This window comes from Elephas maximus, chromosome 13 (genome assembly GCF_024166365.1).
Source record: "Elephas maximus indicus isolate mEleMax1 chromosome 13, mEleMax1 primary haplotype, whole genome shotgun sequence".
In the NCBI taxonomy this organism is placed as follows: domain Eukaryota; kingdom Metazoa; phylum Chordata; class Mammalia; order Proboscidea; family Elephantidae; genus Elephas; species Elephas maximus.
In genome coordinates this window covers 83144707-83165925 of record NC_064831.1, presented here as the reverse complement: position 1 = coordinate 83165925, position 21219 = coordinate 83144707, and the positions used below count along the sequence as shown (strand labels likewise).

At 38.1% G+C, this 21219-nt stretch overlaps 1 protein-coding gene across 2 annotated transcripts in view; it reads right to left on the bottom strand.

The window, feature by feature from the left end:
• The window catches only part of CHD2 (chromodomain helicase DNA binding protein 2), a 137593-nt gene that overhangs the window by 70950 nt on the left and 45424 nt on the right, over positions 1–21219 (bottom strand). For both annotated transcript variants that reach the window (XM_049852652.1, XM_049852651.1), the window contains 4 exons: positions 17830–18046; positions 15901–15990; positions 14872–15062; positions 4125–4313 (listed from right to left, as the gene is read on the bottom strand). In XM_049852652.1, coding sequence (XP_049708609.1) covers positions 4125–4313; positions 14872–15062; positions 15901–15990; positions 17830–18046 — 687 coding nt within the window. The remainder of the gene's footprint in view (positions 1–4124; positions 4314–14871; positions 15063–15900; positions 15991–17829; positions 18047–21219) is intronic.

The window sequence follows — 21219 nt, the reverse complement described above, 5'->3', positions numbered from 1 at the left end:
CTGAATACCACGGCTCACAGGAGTATTAAAAAGAAACAATAAACGTATGCGTATACATACACACACGAATTGTCCCTTAAGTACTCTCTACTGCAAAATGAAATAAGCTGCCCAAAAGGTGTAACTTAATATAGAAGATATGTGCCCATTTTAACTGTTGTATCTGAAACAACCCAAATGTCCTACAATAGGGGACCAGTAGAATAAACAGTGAAATACCACGCAGTTTGTCTGTGTGTGTGTGTTTGTGTGTGTCTTTTAGGTGAAAGTTTATATAGCATGTTAGGTTCTCATTTAACAATTTTTATACAACTTGTTCCATACACTGGTTACATTTTTCACCATGTGTCAACATTCTCATTATTTCCACTCTTTTAGTTCAGTTTCCATTAATCTAGCTTCCCCATGTCTCCTTAGCTTCTCATCTTTTTTACAGGGTAAATGTTGACCATTTGGTCTCATATGGTTGATTAATTTAAGGGAACAGAGTATTCACAGTTGACACTGATTATTTTATAAGCCAATCTCCTATTTTAATAAAAGGTGACCACCATGAGTGGGAAGACTATGCAGTTTTAGAAAGAAATAAGGAGCATCTTCAGCACACTTCATTAAGTAAAAAAAAGTTAGGGTACAGAAACATTTATATAGTATGTGACCATTTATCTAAGAGGAGGCAGACAAAAAAAGGCAAAATGTATTTGCTTATAATTAAAAAGAAGATTATAATTTTTAAAATAAACTACCATTACCTATGGAGAAAGAGGAACCAGAATGGAGGAGACAGGGACTAGACATCTTGGAACATACCAGGTTTTGTAGTTTTGACTTTGAAATTTAAAGACTTATATAACAAAATTAAACAAAGCAGTCCCAGAAAATGAAAAATAAAATGAAATGAACATATATATCCAGTTGGTGGTCTAACCACCTAGAACAGAAACTATCTCAAGTGCTTTAAGACTCTTGTCCATTTCTAGTGGGATACATCTTAACAATTAAATTAAAAAAAAAATACTACAATAAAAAAATCAATCTGTTTCTGCTATTCATATTGTTGATGGTAGTTCTGGCACCGTTACTCTAAGACTGTTGCGTGTACAATATGAATTAGGTTGGTATGGTTAAAGAACTGGGATTTATGATGAACAAAGTCAAATAAAAGCTCTGTAATCCTGTATCTTTAAAACCAAGGAAAGAGATTTCCTAACTCTGTCCACTAAAAAGGCCTGCAAACACATCTATCCCAGTAATACGGTATCTAGAGTTTCTTGGATAAATGGCTGGCTCTAGTTCTGGGGCAGAAAACGTACAAGATGAATCTGGAACGTATTATCATTTCCAAAAAGCAAAGAAGCAATCAAATGCTACTAGGACTATGTCAAAAGGACACATAACCAACTTGAATAAGCTCCCGCTGGCTAAAAATAAGACAATTAGAGAATAAGTATGGGTAATAACTGCAATGGAATGAAATGCAAATTATATTTAAATCTACAAGCTCATAATCATGTCAAAATAAATCTCACTGGTCAAAATCTTTGAAGGAAGCTCGATAACCCATTTTTTTTGCTTTTGAAAATGGTAAAAGTAAAAATTAAAAATCAGGCATTTATCCTGCTTTTCCTATATGCACTACTCCTTAGTTGACATGGGGAAATTTCTTTTTATAGATGTATTCCAGCTAATAAATGAAGGAGTGGTAAAATTTAACTATTACCATTTTACAACCACTAATGAATTAACAGAAGCCCTGGTGGCATAGTGGTTAAACGCTCGGCTGCTAACCAGAAGGTAGGCTGTCCAAACCCACCACCCACTCCACAGGAGAAAGACGTGGCAGTCTGCTTCTATGACGTTTACAGCCTTGGAAACCCTGTTGGGCAGTTTTACTCTTTCCTATAGGGTTGCTGTGAGTCGGAATCGACACGATGGCAACAGCTTTGGTTTTAATGAATTAATGATTTAGGCAATGTTCAATAATAGCTGCTAACATCCCAAAAAGAAAGACAAAATTCTGTGAAAGAATACATCTTTGAATTGTTGAATCAAAGTCGAATCAAGTCTCTAAACTTATGAATGTAAAGGAAATATACAGTTCAGAGAAAAATGTTAAATGATGTTGTGGAACTGAAATCAGCCAAGTATGGGCTGCGAGAAAAATCAATAAAACATAGACTCAGTTTCTTCACTCAAAAAATTTACAAAGACAGGAAAAAAAAGGATGGTGAATAATAAAAATAAACTTGAGACATAGCAACTAATCATAGCATATGGACCTTATTTAATTCAAACAAGCGAAATTGTGTGTGTATGTATATGCATGCACGTACATATGTATATATACCTGTTGCCGTCAAGTCCAATTCATAGTGACCTTATAAGACAGAGTATATATACGCATATATACGTCTGTGTATATACATGGTGGTGGTGGCTGTCAGGTGCCATGGAGTCGGTTCCAACTCATAGTGACCCTATGTACTACAGAACAAAACACTGCCCACTCCCCTTCGCCATCCTCACGATCATTGTTACACAGGAGCCCACTGTTGCAGCCACTACATCATCCACTTTGTTGAGGGTCTTCCTCTTTTTCACTGACCCTCTACTTTACCAAGCATGACGTCCTTCTCCAGGGACTCATCCCTCCTGACATCATGTTCAAAGTACATAAGACAAAGTCTCGCCATCTTCGCTTCTAAGGGGCATTCTGGTTGTACTTATTCCACGACAGATTTGTTTGTTCTTTTGGCAGTCCATGGTACATTCAATATTCTTTGCCAACACCATAAATCAAAGGCATCCATTCTTCTTTGGTCTTCCTTATTCACTGTCCAGCTTTCACATGCATACGAGGCGACTGAAAACACTATGGCTTGGGTCAGGTGCACCTTAGTCCTTTAAGTGACATCTTTGTTTTATACACACACACACACACACAGAGTGCAACCAAGAAAACATAAACACTCACTGGATACTACAGAAACGTTAAGGAATTATTGGTTTGTTTACGCATGATAACAGTACTGAAATTATGCTTACCAACAACAAAAAGAGTCCTTAACCTTTCAAAGATCTATACTGAAACATTTATGATATGTACCTGGGATATGCGTCAAAACAACTGGGGGAAAGGGTAGATACAAGGGAACATACAGATGAAAGAAGGTCAGCCATGATCATTGCTAAAGCTGGATTACATGTGCATGGGTATATCCTATTTTTGTATGTATTTGAAATTTGCCATAATAAAAAGTTTTTTAAAAATTCAGGTAGTGTTAGGCAAAATGACCAGGTGGCCATTTTGGAAATTAAAATCTTATTTTTTATTTAGTTGTATTAATTAATAACAAGCAGGGAAGATTATCAGAAAGATTACCAGGCTTCTAACTTAAAAGACCATGACCATGACTTTTATGGCAACACTGTTAGTTCCAATTATTCCAGTTCCAACTTTAAATCATCAAAACTAAAGTTCATGACAAGCACATTATGTATGGCTTTCTATCCCAAACCCAGTTTTTTAGCTTTAACATAATATAACCTAAATCAAGTACGCCACCTGCCTGTCCACCTGGAGCCCTAATGAAGGGAAAAATATTCACTCTGGCGTACAGAGTTGAGTACTTCTTCTGAACTTCCCCAACCACCCCACGCATGCCTCAGCTACTGAACAGCACACTGCTTCAATTACTTGTCTGCAGCCTGTCTTCCCCATCACACAACAGGGAATATAAACATTCACCTTTAAATGCCCAGTATTTAGCAGAAGGCCTGACACATTGCAGAGGCTTAATAAATGATCAAATAAATGGTAGAGAAGAAATATGTGAGTAAGTGAAATATACCTGTTCAGTGGTAGAAGCATTAACACTGAGTTAATGGATACTGCAGACCATTTAAAAAAAAAAAAAAAAAAAGTCCTGTGCGGCTAGCTTCTCGTTCACCCAAATAAAAAAAGCAAGAATAATAAAACTTCCTCTTTCTGAATAAAGTAGTACTTAATTCTAAATGGAGACTTCGTTGGAAAAAGCAGTTTATTTGTCAAATATCTACCTAATATGTATCTAATGGTACTAATCTCAACCCTATTCAGGCCTAACCGAGGTAAAAGAACTTACTTGTAATACTGTTTCTGAAGGGCTGACATTTCCACCCTGAGAATCTGTTCCACTTTGGCAGGAAGGGATTTCTCCACATCTTTCTTGACTCTTCGGAGAAGAAAAGGTTCTAGCACTTTATGAAGACTCTGGTAACCGTTCTCTCTCCCTTTGCCGTGGTCTTCTTCGAAATCTTCCCAGAACTCAAACCTAAGGATAAAATAGTATATGATTACTTACACAGAGAAGAAAAAAGCATGTTACAATGAAAATTTCTTTGAAAATAAATTTAATAAAAGTAAAAAAACCTGTGAAAACTTCGTCTTTCCGACAAGGAAAGCAGAATAAATTACACAGTCACTAGCTCTTGAATACAAGAGAAGGGAAAACAAAAAGGGAAGGTAATAGCAAACTCAATCCACTCTGCCAGTTTACACTGGACAACAGCAGGTTTCCATTTCTAAGACTGGGTCTAGAGTTTATAAAATATTTCGGTATATCATGCAATTAGTATATAAAAAAACATAACAAGTTTGCCTTATGAAATAGTGTAATTTCTTGGGAAAGTTAAATTCAGAGGTGACAGAATAACTAGTGACAATAGTATTACAGCTGTCACCACTTAAGGACAAAAGTTAGTCACATAATTTCCATCAATAAACATCACTGTTCATAAATTAAAAAGTTAATGGATTATAATCACAGTAAACAAAATTAGAGACAAGAAGGTCAATAAAAGTTATCCAAATTTTATAGTAATAGAATTTGGGTACACAAATCTTATTAACTTTAAAGCTTGCCACCCATAATAATTCTGCCTAAGCTCTAGACATAAAACTTTCTAGTGTACAAATCTCATTTGACCATCTTTGGTGGACAAAAGGATCTGTGGCAGAAATCCAAAATGGGATATCATGATTAAATTACTCTCAAAAATAAAAAAAGAAGGGAATTTATTTCATGAGGATTAAGAAAAATGTACACGTCTTGCCTCTGGGAAACCAGTGAAGAGCTGAAGACCTAGCTTAGTTTTGTGTGCAGACTGAAGCTCAGGAAGCGAGGGCATGACAGTCACTGAGGCCAGAACTGGAAACTCAATCACTGCCCCACAGTCTGCTCTGTGACACCAACAGGCCCTACCCTGATAAGGCCTGTGGAGTTCAGGACTAACAAACCCAAGTGACTCAATGTTATCTACAGCTCTGTAAGACTCAAAGTATACATGTAAATGCTCTCTGGTAAGACGAAGGTCACAGACAGCACTGCCAACGGCACGACTGCATCCACAGAGCCAGCTGTCATTTCTGAACTCAGGGGCTGCTAAGCATTTCATCAAGTACTGCTAGGAAGATCAACATCAGCCTTAGTAACACTTGTTAATGCCTAGAATAATCACCTTCAGGACAGACAAAATACTCTTTTGGGGGAGAGTTCTAAAAACATTATTAATGCCTGATAAACCTGAGGTAAGTTGTATTTTGCCACACTGTTAGGCCTATGAAGCAAATACTCCAAAAACAAAGAATAAAATAAACGAGGAATTAAAACCAAGAACTAGTACGAGGATTAATAGGAACAACGTAAACTATGCTGTCTCAATGCCGGGGATGGCAGCTCACACACGAAATGTGTGAAGCAACTGGAAACCAGCAAGGACTATTACTATACAAGGCTTTTTTTTCTGAATACTTAGGAGACAATTTCAATAGACTTTTAATTTACTTAACACGTACTAGAATTTATTAAAACTATACTAATCTAGGAGTACCTGGGTGGTACACAAATGGTTAACATGCTCAGCTACTAACCAAAACGTTGGATGTTGGAGTCCACCCAGAGTCCATCTGAAATGTTTGAAAATGACAATGTTAAAAAAAAACAGTTTTCAAAGAGAAAAAAAAGCTTTCTTCCACAGAAAAACACTGCATCTCTAACTCCAACCCATCATTCCACAGGAACTCAACTGGCCCTAAGGAAAATTCTGGATGACACTACCCAAATGATCATCTCTACTAGCAAAAATAATTCAAAGTTCCCCTCCTCAGTCATGAAAGTGAGAGGAATCCATAATTATTTTGAAAACATAGCCCATGCTGGGTGGAATGTCAGTTGCTTAACAGCAGCAAAAAAATTAATTATGACCATTTAGGAGAAGAAAATGCAGGGGCACCGCTGTCAGGCCTAGCTTTCAACAATGGATTATCTCATATAACAAAAGCAAAATAGCAAAAGACAAAATAGATCAATGAGACCTCATAAAAATTAAAGACTTTTATCCAAAAGCCTTTATTTACCAAAAAAGTAAAAAGCCAAGCTACTGACTGGGAGAGTATCTTTGGAAACCGTATATCCAACAATAATCTAATAACCAAAATATACATAAAACTTGACAACAAAAAGACAAATAACCCAATCATAAAATGGGCAAAGGACTTGAATAGACATTACACCAAAGAAGACTTTCAAATGGCCACAAAGCACACGAAAAGATGTTCAGCATCACTACAACCTACTGGCGTCGAGTCGTTTCTGACTCATAGCGACCCTACAGGACAGAGTAAAACTGCCCCACAGAGTTTCCAAGGAGTGCCTGGTGGATTCGAACTGCCGACCTTCTGGTTAGCAGCCCTAACTCTAAACCACTACACCACCAGGGTTTCCTTCACCATCACTAGAGAGATGCAAATCAAAACTACAATGAGATACCACCATTTCACTCCCACTAGGATGGCTAAGATAAAAAAACAGAAAACAACAAATGTTGTTGGTGAGGCTGTGGGGAACCCTTATCCATTGCTGGTAGAAACATAAGATAGTACAGCTGTTGTGGAAACCAGTGCGGTGGTCCTAGAGCCATGAAGATTGCATGAATCCCTGCAACTATTCCCTGAGTTAAGCTTTAAACCTTAAACCAAAAATATCTCCTGAAGTCTTCTTAAGAACAAACAATAATTTAGCTTGACTAGTAAAAAATGTCTGCCTCGAACATTACGCTTTTTAAGAACTATCTCTATAGAATCAAATTAACAACAATAACTTGAAAAATTAGATAGGAACCTTAGGTGGCAGTGAATTTATGTTAACGCAGGAAGACAACTCAGAAAAAGAGGGTGAAAATGGCTGCACAACTTGAAGAATGTAATCAGTGTCACTAAATAGTACAAGTAGAAACATGTAGAATTAGTGTATGTTTTCTGGTATATGTACTCAACAACAAATAAAATTTTTTAAAAATTATAACAGAGGCCTTGAAATGGCACATATAAAATATTTGCTTAAATTTAAACAAAAGCAACGAAATGAGTGACTGAAGAACCAAAAACAGATGACATAGAAAATAGCAAAATGGCAGACATAAATCCAACGATAGGAATAATGATATTAAATGTGTGATTGTGCTAAATACTCTAATCACAAGGCAGAGATTGTCAGGTTGCATAAAAAACAAAGACCCAACTACACTCACTTCTGACTTATCAACATGGATAGGTCCCAAAGACCAAGTCGTTATGTGAAAATCAGCGTTACGTTAAATATTCATGATTTCCTGCCCTAGCCTCCCCTCCTTCTCGGCCCCAGCCCTCAAAGTTGGGCAGCCACAGCCCCTCTGTACTGCACTGGTCACAAGCTTGCCCTCACTCTGCTTGCCAGAGTCCAAATCCATGCTGTGGGCTGCTGGCTGGGCATCCTCGGCTGCCCAGCATCCCAGCTCAGGTCCCACAGTGCACTTGGTATGGGAAGCAGGGCGGTGCGCGCCAGCCTCGGCCAGGGGCGGCTCCAAAAGCACGAGAGCAGTAGTGCAGCCCACTGCCTGTGCCTTGCTCCTGGTGCCTGCCTCACGGTGTCTGTGCTCAAGGCAAGCACAGGTCAAAGGGTGCAGCGCACTGGGAGACAGCTGGGAGGAGGGTGGCGAGGCACAACCCGGGAGAACCTCGAGTGTCAGCACCCCACAGGTTCAAGACTCAGCTTACATATCCCGAGGGTGGTGTCACTCCTCCCTCTACGTGCCCTGGACGCAGTGGGTATGGCAAGGGTGTTTGGGTCATTAATGCACAAAGTAGTCAGAGAGTAGATTTTTTACTATTGTCCTAAATGCGTAGTGTTGGATAACAAGATAGTCGATAAGTAAGCAGTAGGTGTATATACCGTCTACAAAGACACATTTTAGAAGCAAAGAAAGAAATATGTTGAAAGCAAAGGCTGGGAAAAAGTATATCATGCAACCAGTAACCAGAAGAGAGTTAACAGCTGTAGTAATATCACACAAAATAGCCTTAAAGAACAAGAAATATTACTGGAGGTAAAAGGGGGCACTTCGTAATGATAAAAAGGATCAATACATCAGGAAAATACAGCAATTACAAATGTATATGCACTAACATCAGGACCCCCAAATTCATGAAGCAAAAACCGACAAAACTGAAAAGAGAAGTAAACCATTCAACAACTGTAATTATAAATTAAAATACCTCACTCTCAGTAACTGACAGAACGGCTAGACAGAAAGTCAGCAAGGATACACACTATTTGAACAACACTATCTTATTTAAAAAAAGAAAAAAAATTTTTTTTTTTAATTTTTTTAATCAACCATGCTGACTTAGTGGAGATTTACTGAAAACTAAACTACAGCAGCAGAATACACATTCTTTTCAAGTGTACATGGAACATTCTTCAAGACAGACGACACACTAGATATAACAAGTCACAATAAATTCATTCAAAGCATGTTTTCAAACTAAGACACAGTTATATTAGAAATCATCTGGGAAATTTCCAAGTATTTGGAAATTAAACAACACACTTCTAAAAAACTATACATAATCAAAACAAAAATCACAGAAGAAATTAGAAAATATATAAGAATGTATGAAAGCAAAAACACAGCATTATCAACACTCACGCAGGTAAAGCAGTGCATAGATAGAAATTTATACCTTTAAACATCTATACTAGAAAAAGAAAGGGTCTCAGATCAATAATCAATGCTTCTACCTGAAGAAAACAATAACTGAAAAAAAAAAAAAGAACCTATTAAATTAAAAGTAAAGGAAGGAAACAAGATGAAAGCAAAAATAAATGAAATAAAAAACAAAAAAAGTAAGAAAAACCAATGGAGTCAAAAGTTGGTTCTTTGAAAACAAAAAAAAATGGACAAACCTGCAGCTAGACCGATGGTCAAGACAAAGAGGCAAGACACAAATTATCAAAATCGAAAATGATTTTTGATCTCTATCCATCCTATAAAACTTAAAAGGATTACGAGAGAATGTAACGAATAATTTTCCGCCCGTAAATTAGGCAGCTTAGATGAAACGCACAAACTTCTAGAAAGATATAAATGAACAAAACTGAGTGAAGAAGAAAGAAATCAAATTAGTCATTTAAAATTTCCCTACAAAGAAAAGCCAAAGCCCACATGGTATACTACATGTAAAGGAGAAATAATACTGATCTTACACAAATACTTTGCTCAGAAAATAAATGAGGAAATACTTTCCAATTCATTCTATGATACTGATACCAAGGCCAGACAAAGATATTACCAAAAAGGAAGAACAAAAGTCAGATCGATATCCATCAAAAACACAAATGTAAAAATCTTTAACAAAATATTAGCCAACCAAATTCAGCAACATTGAACTTCATGACCAAATCAGACTTATCCCAGGAGTTTACGTTTGGTTTAGCATCCAAAAGCGATTAATGTAAAATGCCATTATCAGTAGAATAAAGGACAAAAAACACATGATTATCTCAACAAAAAAAGAAAAAAAGCATTTGACGGATCTAATACCCATTCATAATAAAAGCTCCCAAGAACTAGGAATAGAAAAGAACTTTCTCAACCTGATAAAGAGCATCTACAAAATATCTGTAAGTTAACATTCTACTTAATGCTGAAAGACTGGTTTCCCTAACGAAGACAGGAAACAAGTCAAGGATGACTGCTCCAGCCAATTCTATTTAACATCATAAACCAAAAAAAGCAAATCCACTGCCATCGGTTCCGACTCATAGGGACCCTATAGGACAGCATAGAATTGCCTCATAGGGTTTCCAAGACTATATATCTTTACATAAGACTGCCACATCTTTCTCCTGCGGAGCAGCTGATGGGTTCAAACCACTAAGACCTTCTGGCTAGCATCTGAGTGCTTTAACCACTGCACCACCAGGGCTCCTACTTAACATTATACTGGAGGTTATAGCCAGTACAATAAGGCACGAAAAGAAACAAAAAGGATTCACATTCAAAAACAAGTAAAATCACCTTTATTTACAGAAGACATCATCCTATATGTAGAAAACACCTAAGGAACATAAAAAAGAAGCACCGCCCATCAACCCACTGCCGTTGAGTCAATTCTGAGTCATAGAGACCCTACAGGGCAGAGTAGAACTGCCCCATAGAGTTTCCAAGGATCACCTACCAACCACTTGGTTAGCAGCCATAGCACTTGGGTTTCAGGAAGTTAATAAATAAGTTAAGTTCACAAGATACAAAATCAGCGTACAAAACTCAAATGTAGTTCTATATTCTAGTATAATCTGAAAATCAGATCAACAATTCCACTCATAATGTAACCAAAAATACTAAAATTAGTAGTAAATTTAATAAAGGAAGTGCAAGACTTTGTATACTGAAAACTACTATATATTAAGGAGAAACATTATAGAGGATTTAGTAAAGCACAGAGGAAGTTTAGAGGGCAGGAAGTCTAAAGTAATGGTGGTGAAATAATCTGGAAAGAGAAAGCAAGAACGGTGCCATAACATGCCCATGTCACTGAACTGTACATGTAAAAACTGCTGAATGAGTTTATGTCTTACTGTATTTCCATGCCTACCCCCAAAAAACTACAGAAGATCTAAATAGAGAAAAATTTCCATTACCATGGATTAGAAGGCTCATTATCCCTAAAATGGCAACTCTTCCTAAGTTGAAATACAAGTTCGACACAACCCCTATCAAAACTTCCACAAGTTTTTTTGGTACAAATTAATAAACTGATCCTAAAATGTACACGAAAATGCAAAGATCTAGAATAACCAAAACAATTTCGGAAAACAACAAAACTGGAAATTATACTTCCCCATTTTAAAACATAGTATAAAACTACACTAATCAAGACGGTGTAGTATTGGCCTAAGGACAGAAATATACAGCAGTGGAACAGAATTCCAAGTCAAGAAACAGATCTTCACATTTATGGTCTTAAGCGATTTTCGATAAAGGTGCCAAGGTAATTCAATGGAGAAAGACTAATCTTTTCAATAAATGGTGCTGCAACCGTTTCCAAAATACCCCTGCAAAAGATAAACTTAGACCCTCACCTCACACGAGGAACAAAAACTAACTCAAACTGGAACAAAGACTTACATGCAAGCGCTAAAACTATAAAACTTCTAGAAGAAAGTTTCCTCGTGACCTCAGGTTAGACAATGATGTCTCAGGAATGGCACCTGAAGCACAATCCATTAAAAAAAAAAAAAAATTGATAAATTATACTTCATCAAAATATGAAAGCTTTGCTCTTCAGAAGAACATAAAGAAAATGAAGACAAGCCACAGATTAGGACAAAATATTTACAAATCATATACTTATAAAGCACTTGTATCCAGAATATTTTTAAAGACTTTCAAAAAAACTCTTTTCAATTCAATAATAAGACAAACAATCCAAGTAAAGAATAAAGCAACAGATCTGAACAGACATTTCACCAAAGATATACAAAATAAATAAAAAGGCTAACAAATCCTAAGTGTTGGTGGGTATACAGAGAAACTAGAGCCTTAAAAATCATTTTTGGCAGAAACGTAAAATGGTACAGCCACTTTGGAAAAAGCCTGGTTTTCCAAACTACCAGCTTGGTAGTTTCTCAAAAAGTGAAATATAAACTTTCCGAACAGCTCACTAAGTATCTCATCAAGAGAAACGAAAACATATATCCACACACAGACTTGTATGCCAATATACACAGCAGCCTTATTCACTGAAGCAATTCAAATACCCATCAACTGGTGATCGCATATCCATACAATGAAATATTCTTGCAGTTCTCCACAGTAAAACAGAACAACTACTGACACCCTATGACATGGATGAAACCCAAAAACATGCTAAGTTTAAAAAGCCAGAGGCACAAAAGACTACATAAGATGACTCCATTTGTAAGAAATTTCTAGAAAAGGTGTATCTTTAAAACAGGAAGCTAATTAGTGGTTGCCTGGGGCTGGAGACAGAAGCAGAGATGAACTGCAAATAGGTAATGGGGAACTTTTTGGGGTGAGGGAGAAATTCTAAAACTGGATTATGGAAATGGTTGCACAACTCTCTACAATACTAAAAAGTATCCAACTGTACACTTCGATGGTGCATTTTATGATATGTAAATTATCTCTATAAAACTATTTTTAAAAAAAAGTTAACAATCTACGGGGGAAGGAGCCACTTTTATGTTTTTCATTAGGGTATCCAGTGTGCAGCACAAAGCTACTCAAATGTTTTCTGAATTAAAAAACAACAATAATTGGTTATGAAGCATTATCTGTCGATTCAAGAGACTTTAGTGACATTGTCTACTGTGTGCCAAGTACTTTTCTTTCTAGGCAATGTGGATCCAGAGATGAAAACAAGTTTCCTGCTATTTTTGAATGTATAGCTTAATGACAGGAGACGAGGAAATAAATGAATAGGTGCTAGACAGAAAGTAAAGGAAGAAGAGCCTGTCTAATGGGATACTTCAGATTAGTAGTCTGAGAAAATCTCTTAAAAGGAGGTGGTCAGAAAAGGTGAGGGAAGCATACTAAGCAGCAGCTAGCCGTGTGACGATAAGGAGAAAGCACTTCCGACACAAAGAACACCAATGTCCTGGCGTGTCAAGGAACAGGAAGATGCCAGGATGACTGAAGCACAAGTGATGGAGAGGAATGAACGAGATGACGCAGAACACCGTCAAGGGGTAAACTGAGTAGGGTCTTCCAAATCAGGGTAACAAATTAAAGCTTTATTCTAAGTATCATGGAATACCAATGAATGATTTTAAGTTTAAGAAATGTGGGTAGCAATAAAAAAAAAATACAATCCCCCAATATTCTTCTGGGAATTAGCGTATTTGTCAATCTCTAGAAGCGCTCAGCTGCTAACCAAAAGGTCAGCACTTCGAACACACCCAGCAGTTCTGCCAGAGAAAAGACCTGGTGATCTGCTTCCATAGAGACTACAGCCTGGGAAACCCTAGGGGCAATTCTACTCTGTCATATGGGGTCACCATGAGTCCAAACCAACTCGATGGCACACAACAACAACAGACCAATCTAGTCACTGGGTCCCATATCTTCACAGATCAGGGACATCAGCAAGTTAAAGACAGAGGTGAGGTGGGACCCTCCTCTAGGCTGACTATCAGGGTGCTGAAGAGGATATCCAGATTGCTATCCAATAACAGCATTCACTTTGAAGAGCTGCTTCCATAGGATGTGTTACTTGGATCTCACAAAGTGAATATAGTGTCTTCATCCAAAGTCCCTCAAGGACTGAACTGCTGGGCTGAGGTCTGTGGGGACCATGATCTCAGGAACATCTAGCTCAACTGGCATACCATAGTTTACAAAGAAAACGTTCTACATTCTACTTTGGTTGAGTAGTGTCTGGGGTCTTAAAAGCCTATGAGACGCCATCTAGAACACTTCACTGGTCTCAGCCCTTCAGGAGCAAGGAAGAATGAAGAAAACTAAAGATACAAGGGAAATATTAGTCCAAAGGACTAATGGGCCACATCTACCGCAGTCTCTGCCAGGCTGAGTCCAGTACAATTACAGGGTGCCCAGCTACCACCACTGACAGATCGGACAGGGATCACAATAGAGGATCCTGGACAGAGCCAGAGAAAAATATAGAACACAATTCTAACTCAAAAAGAAAGACCAGAGTTGCTGCCCTGACAAGAGACTGGAGAAATCCTAAGAACATGGACCCTGGATACCCTTTCGGCTCAGTAATGAGGTCACTCCTGAGGTTCACCCTTCGGCCAAAGATTGAACTGGCCCATGGAACAAAACAAGACTAAAGGGGCACACCAGCCCTGGGGCAGGGACTGGAAGGCAGGAGGGAACAGGAAAGCTGGTAATGGGGAAACCAAGGTTGAGAAGGGAGAGTGTCGACACGTCCTGGGGTTGTTAACCAATGTCATACAACAATGTGTGTACTGTTTGATAAGAAACTAATTTGTTCTGTAAACCTTCATCTAAAGTACAATAAATTTAAAAAAAAAAAAATGTGCATATCATGTCTACCATAAAAATCTTTTCAAACAAAAAAGAACAACATTCTGCAGTTCTTTAATAAGTTAAAAGTAAAAATAAGACCTAAAGCTGGTGCTTTTGTAATCACTGATTCGGAGTTAAGATTTTTTTCAACGTTTGTCAAATTGTGTACCTTGTATACTTCGTTTCAATTATCCTGATTACCTTATAACAATAGTGAGAAGGTCTGCTATTTCCTATTTAAAAATTATTTCCCAAATACATTAACGGATTCCAACTTTTGGTCAACAATATGCTTCCCTCCTTAATGAGCTGGCTTTTGCACCGCCTATCATTTACTACGGAACACTTCACTTCTTTTATTCCTGCCTCAATTTAATGCTTTGCTTTCCCCCAAACCATGCCATCTGTTTGCCCTAAGGTCTAGCAAGAAAGTTAAAAAGCATTGGCATTTCAGACATTCTAGCATCTTTTGGAAATACACAGGAAGGAGCTTACTTCTCCGGCATAATAAAGTGCAGCAAGGACCAGAGCTCTTTGAGGGAATTCTGAAGAGGGGTCCCCGTAATCAGGAGCCTATGGTTGGACTTGAAATCAATCAGAGTTTTATACAATAAAGAGTCATCATTCTTCAACCGATGGGCTTCATCCACTCCCAGAAAGGCCCAGTTAATACTGCCCAGCACAGTCTAAAGTAAAAACAAAACAGAACGAGCCACCAGGTCAGAAGGGAACCCAAAAGCGCTTTTAAGTGTTAATTATCTCTGTACAAATACCATCGCAAAGGTATACACAGACACATTTCTTCTTCACTGACTTAAAGTACGTTAGGACTCTTCTGTTTATTCTGCTAGCTGTTGGAGTGGTGTCTACTCAAAAGAGCACAGCATCACCTAAAAGGTATAGGTGTGTCTCCTGTACCACGTATTGCTGCATGCCCCAAAACAAGAACAAAAAAAATTGGCATGCTGGGCAAAAAAAGAAAAAACACATTTCGTATTCTCCCCTTAATTAAGATTCTTCTCCAGCCTACTCTCTTACTATTCTTATATACTGCCTGTTCCCCCACCCTGCAGCATAGAAACACCAAGAGCCACCAAACTCAACTTGTTGGCACTTTTTATCAGCAATTAGCTCTACCTACCACATACATTTCTCAGTAACTGCAGAAAGGAGAAACTTCAATAGTATCATTTCTCTTTCTTCCTCACAGAGGCCATTCGCATCATCTGTTCTGTACCTTAATGATATGATGGGAAATGCCCTAGTTTTCAGTGACTGGCTAAAATATCACATAAGTTAGTGGCCTGAATACCCTTCCATCCTGTCATTGGATTAGGTGACTTAAGGTCCCCTTCAACTATAAGGTTCCGTTTTTAATTTATCACCTCAATATTCTTGATGGATTTTTTTTTGCTTGTTCGTTTGTTTTTTTAGATAAAGGAAGAAAAACATCATGGTACAGACACTATCATGTGGACAAGTCACACTGTACAATATTTGGCCTTTTAGCCACCAATTACACACCTTATCTTTTAGGAGAATTTCGTAGGTTGTTATAAGAGCGTTGAACCTCAGCCTTTTGGTTTGGGAATGAATCCATTCATATTCCCGTATCTATAAGAAAAAAACAGTAATTAAGATACAATTTCTACTTTTACCTTTCTTTATCACCACCAAGTCTACTGATAGATGCTACTGAAACACGCCAAACAAAAAATAAATTTGATTAGAATTTAATGAATATCTTATATATTCTAAATTGACCCAAGTAACCCAAGAACACAGTAGTAAAAGTTAAGACTCAAAAGTCGGATCACTAAGCAGCAACCACCTTATTGCCAGAATTCAAATAATCTGGCCCTGCGACACATTTCAGCAATTAAACTCTGGTGACCTGGACTAATTTAAAGATCTCCCAGAAGAGAATTTTCTTATGGAAATGTAACTTGATTACTTTTTAGGTAGGATAATAGTTATATTAATAAGTAAAACAAATTACAAGCCTGGCTCAGTCAGAAATTTCATTAACCCCAGAGAGGTGTTTCCCCAAGAAAAAGGAAGGGGAAGCTTCTAGGACGAAGGTTTTTATTTAATATGAATGAAAAAAAAGTTAATGTAAAGGAATGCAAAAATTAACACAGTCATGCGGCAGGAAAACCTAGCACCGGTGTGCACAAATGGCTCACGACAAAGCTCTTTCCATTTGGTTGTCAAGTTAGGAACTAAAGACCAGGACAATGAATGCCTGCAGGTTACCACCACCAAGTGGGAAGGAAAACAGTGTTAGGGACTGCAAAGAAAACATCCCTGACTCTGCCATTTTACACGGTTCACTTCCGTTGTCTTCACTTTTGGAAGCAGTCCTTGAAGCCATTTTGCATAATCTAGGGATTTTATTACGGTTTGTTTTTTGTTTTTGTTTTTAACGGTTATCAAATGAATTCACAAAGCTAGCAACGACTATGCTTAGAAACTCAAAATTAGGCAGTGAAATCTGCCAGGATTTAAGTTAGATAATTTTAATACATATATTTTTCATAAATAAATTTGAGTTAGCATAAAAACATAGGATCATTTAACATATAGCTCAAATGTTTAAGGATTCCAGAGGGCTCGCTCTTATTAAATGCAATCCCCCTGAAATGATCTACTCTAACATACAGCGGGAAAAGTGCAAAGCTCCTGTACCAAAAGACCTGTGTTCCAGTCTGTGTTCTGCTCTGCCACCTTCTAGCTGGCCTGGGGACAAGTGTCAGACTCACTGAGTCAACTTCTTTATCAGTCAGTTGGAAAGAATACCATTTACTATTATGAGGCCTATAGGTAATATACATAAAGCACTCAGCACAGGGCCTGACATACAGTAGGGGCTAAAGAAGTAAGTCGCTATCAAGAAAATATGTGTTAAGCAAAGATAAACTGAAGCCCTTGTGTTCAAAATTCATGATGTCCAAGATAAGTTTGACAGCAGACAAGTAATTCTCATTTCTGCAGCTCTGAAATGGCTAATTTCCTTTTACTTTTATTCCTTCAAGTTAAGAATCCTCACTGTTTTAAGAAATTGAGAAATAAATTCTAAGAACTTGATTATTTTCAATAACCTCTCTCTGCTCAAGTAGCAAAAATAATGTTAGTGTTCCACGAGGTATTAACTCCATCTTATAAGCCTTTACAACGTGGTCTTGAGTATGTAAGACAAACAGAAGGAAAACATACTACCGCAATCCAGCTAAGTGAGATTTCCACTCAACTGGTACTGTTGCTTTTCTTTAAGTAGTAAGCGAAGGTTTTAAAAGAACATCTGCACTGTATTTTTATAATATATACATTTCCAAATATCTGAGACATGGCAGTACGTCAGAATAGTAGTTTTACTAAAGACTGTAAGAGCTTTAGGTCAATTTCCAAAATACCTTTACAATATATATTCTATCCCAACTCTTGTTTACGCACCGTGTTTCTGCTCATCAGGTCACCTATGTAAACCACTACGTTAATCTCTGGTGCCCAGACTTCAAACTCCCTCTGCCACGAGGTGAGGGTGGATAAAGGGACGACGATAAGAAAGGGGCCATACAGCTGGTGCTGGTGGAACAGGTAGGAGAGGAATGATATGGTCTGGATGGTCTTTCCCAGGCCCATTTCATCAGCAAGGATTACACTGTTACTTCTGCAGAAAGAAAGCAATAAAGACAGAAAAATCATCAGTTCACCAAAAAAATAGGAAGTGCACAAGTAGCAATGACACCAATGCCTTACAATGTCAGCCAAGCAAGGCATCAGTTGTGAGCCTCAACTATACTTCTGCTCATCCTCGAATACCCGTAGGAAGCTACAAGAGGAAGAAAGTTGGGGCTATGAATAACAGAGAATCAAACGATCTGAGCATAATCAACACAGACTATGTTCCTCACCTTGCAATAGGCTTTTTACGTCAATCCCTTAGATCAGAGAATGCAGATTTGGTTCTGTTGCTGTATACAAGCACAAGACGTTGGGTTCCATCAGTGTAAAAAGCACAGGCAGACTGGCTAATCCCACTGCTGGTGAACCCTACAGCCTCACAGTCTCAAGCCTTTGTTTGAATTAATTACCAACCCCACTCTACTGCAAGCCACTGGGCTGTTTCATGCTTTATACACTACTCTCTAAACATAAGGCTTGTTTTAAACGCCAAACCAAAAAAAACTAAACCCACTGCTGTTCCATCAATTCCAGCTCAGGGCAACCCTACAGCACTACAGTCTAAAATGGTGGTAGACGCAGTACATGAGATTTCTGGGCCCCAGCCTCGACCTACTTAATCAGAGTATCTGGCTCAGGAATCTGTATTTTTAAGAAGCACATATGAAGAACCTGATACAGGTGGTCCTTGGACTACATTTTGAGAAACACTGATCTAGGAGATGGGCTGGATTTCAACAAGATATTAGGAGGAAAAGACTACGTGGATGCAAGAAAAAAATATGAGGAAATGGCCGGAGTTAGGAAAGTATGGTCGGGCAACAAAATAGTCTACCTGACAGGAATTCAGGGATACATATATAATGGATTGAATTATGTCCCCCCAAAAAATGTGTGTATCAATCTGGCGGGGCCGTGATTCCAGATATTGTGTGATTTTCCTGTATGTTGTAAATCCTGCCTCTACAACATTAATGAGGGAGTATGGGTAGCAGTTGTGTTAGTGAGGCAGGACTCAATCTACAACGCTGGATTGTGTCTTGCGGCAATCCCTTGAGATATAAAAGATAAAAGTGAGCAGAGAGACCAGGGGACCTCATACCGCCAAGAAAGCAGTGCCGGAAGCAGAGCACGTCCTTGGGACCCGGGGTTCCCTGCGCAGAGAAGCTCCTAGTCCAGGGAAAGATTGATGAGAAGGCCAACAGAGAGAGAAAGACTTCCCCTGGAGCTGACGTCCTGAGTTTGGACTTTTAGCCAACTTTATTGTGAGGAAATAAATTTCTCTTTGTTAAAGCCATCCACTTGCGGTATTTGTTATAGCAGCACCAGATGGCTAAGACAACATGTATGAGTGTAATGACCTAAGACTGCAAACATGTAATTCAACGAGTCTGGAAAACCAGGCCACTGAAGGCTTACACAGATATACGTGGCATGTACATGTTTATACATGTAGCATCACTGAACCAGAGAGAACTAAAAGACACAAGTTAAAGGCAATGTAACAATGTAAGTGATTCAAAAAATAAGACATTTAATTCACCAAGAAAGAAGAAAATTTTAAAAATGGATCCATGTTCCACAGAGTATCTAGTTAGAGGGAAGAGCACAGAAAAGAATAAAGGAGAACATCAGTGGGAGGAAGTGTGACGAGGCCATGGCTTCATACATCTCAGGAACACCTAACTGTGTTCAGATACAGTGGACTCCTTTGATTAATTTCCCTACCATTTCTCACCTTTCCACAGCACTGGGGAAGAGGCAGGGTTAACGTTCTCCAGTATTTCCCACCCCCCAGCAAGCCGCTACTGCCAACGTACACAGATTAAAATAGTTTTAAATAGATTTGCCATTTTTCCAAAGCCTGACCAAAAGAGCACGTTGCTTAACGTCATTGTCCTGTGACCAGGGCGTAACAACTGCTTAGGGCCCCTGTCAGTTGACTGTGAGTTGGCCATTTAAAGTAAAAAATGCTGGTCAAGGACTCTACACGAAACACAGTGTAACCCTGGACAGGGTACATGGCACCTTTGCTCCAAGGGGCCCTCAAATGTAAAATGAGAGGGTAAAGTTATACAATTTTTTAAGTTCCATTTGGCTTGATAACTCTCCTTTAGGAAGGTTAAGTCCCACTATCCTCTGAAAGAAAAACAGTTCTCAAACAATTTAGCACACTTGTATCAGATTCATGCTCTCAGTCACACGAACAGAAGCTTTTCAAGAATTCTGGTTTTCATGATAGAATGTTACACTGGATTTCACAGGACAAACTATTAGGTAGCTCACTTGGGAAACAGTCAAATGGATGTGTCATTAGAAACTGTCTTTTTTGCACTGAGAAAATAGCTCACAGGTTTTTATTTTTCGGGCTGTAGTTTATCTCCGAAATAAGGATTTTTGCTTTACTATAAAGCACTGACAAAACTAATACTACTCACGGGGACAAAGGAATTTGTAGTATGAAGGGTATTTCTTATACGAGGATAGGAAAATCATGTCCATCTTGGTTCATGGTCAAATTCTCAGGGCCTAGATGAGTCTCTAGCATATAGTCGTAGTTAAGGACTACTTGAATTTGCAGTTGAATTTGGTAAATGAAATATGATTACTACTCAAAAGTACCTTGAAAAGTCAAATCCTATCACTGTCTCATCTCTCTCTCTTTTTTCCCTCCAAGATCACAGTGGTCTCATCACTAAAAGTGAGGACACTTTTCACAGGTTCAACCTTCCTCTAAAAGGGATAGCCTGGACAGGAACCCCAGGTGGAAGAAAAATCCCACTCTATTCTATAACACTACTACAGGAAGGTTAGTTAAAGGCTTCCCTGGCCTATAAAGGAAAAGAAAAAAATTCTTCTTTCTTTCTTTGGTGGTAACTACTTTCACACAGAAATCTGGGCAAATTAACTTGCTATTACACTCAAAAGTAACAATATAACGCATGTTTCTTCCAGCTATGACAAATTACCCTAAAATTAACTAATTAATAAAGCACTCTTTACTTCAAATTAAAATAGCACGTTATACGTGCATAAAAATCCCAGAAGAGACTTTTCTCAATCACGATTTGTTTTTAATTTCTGTAATACATGGTAGAAATTTTTTGCATGTGAAAAGAATGCAGAAACAGTAAAGAAAATGTCAAGCATCTTTTTCCA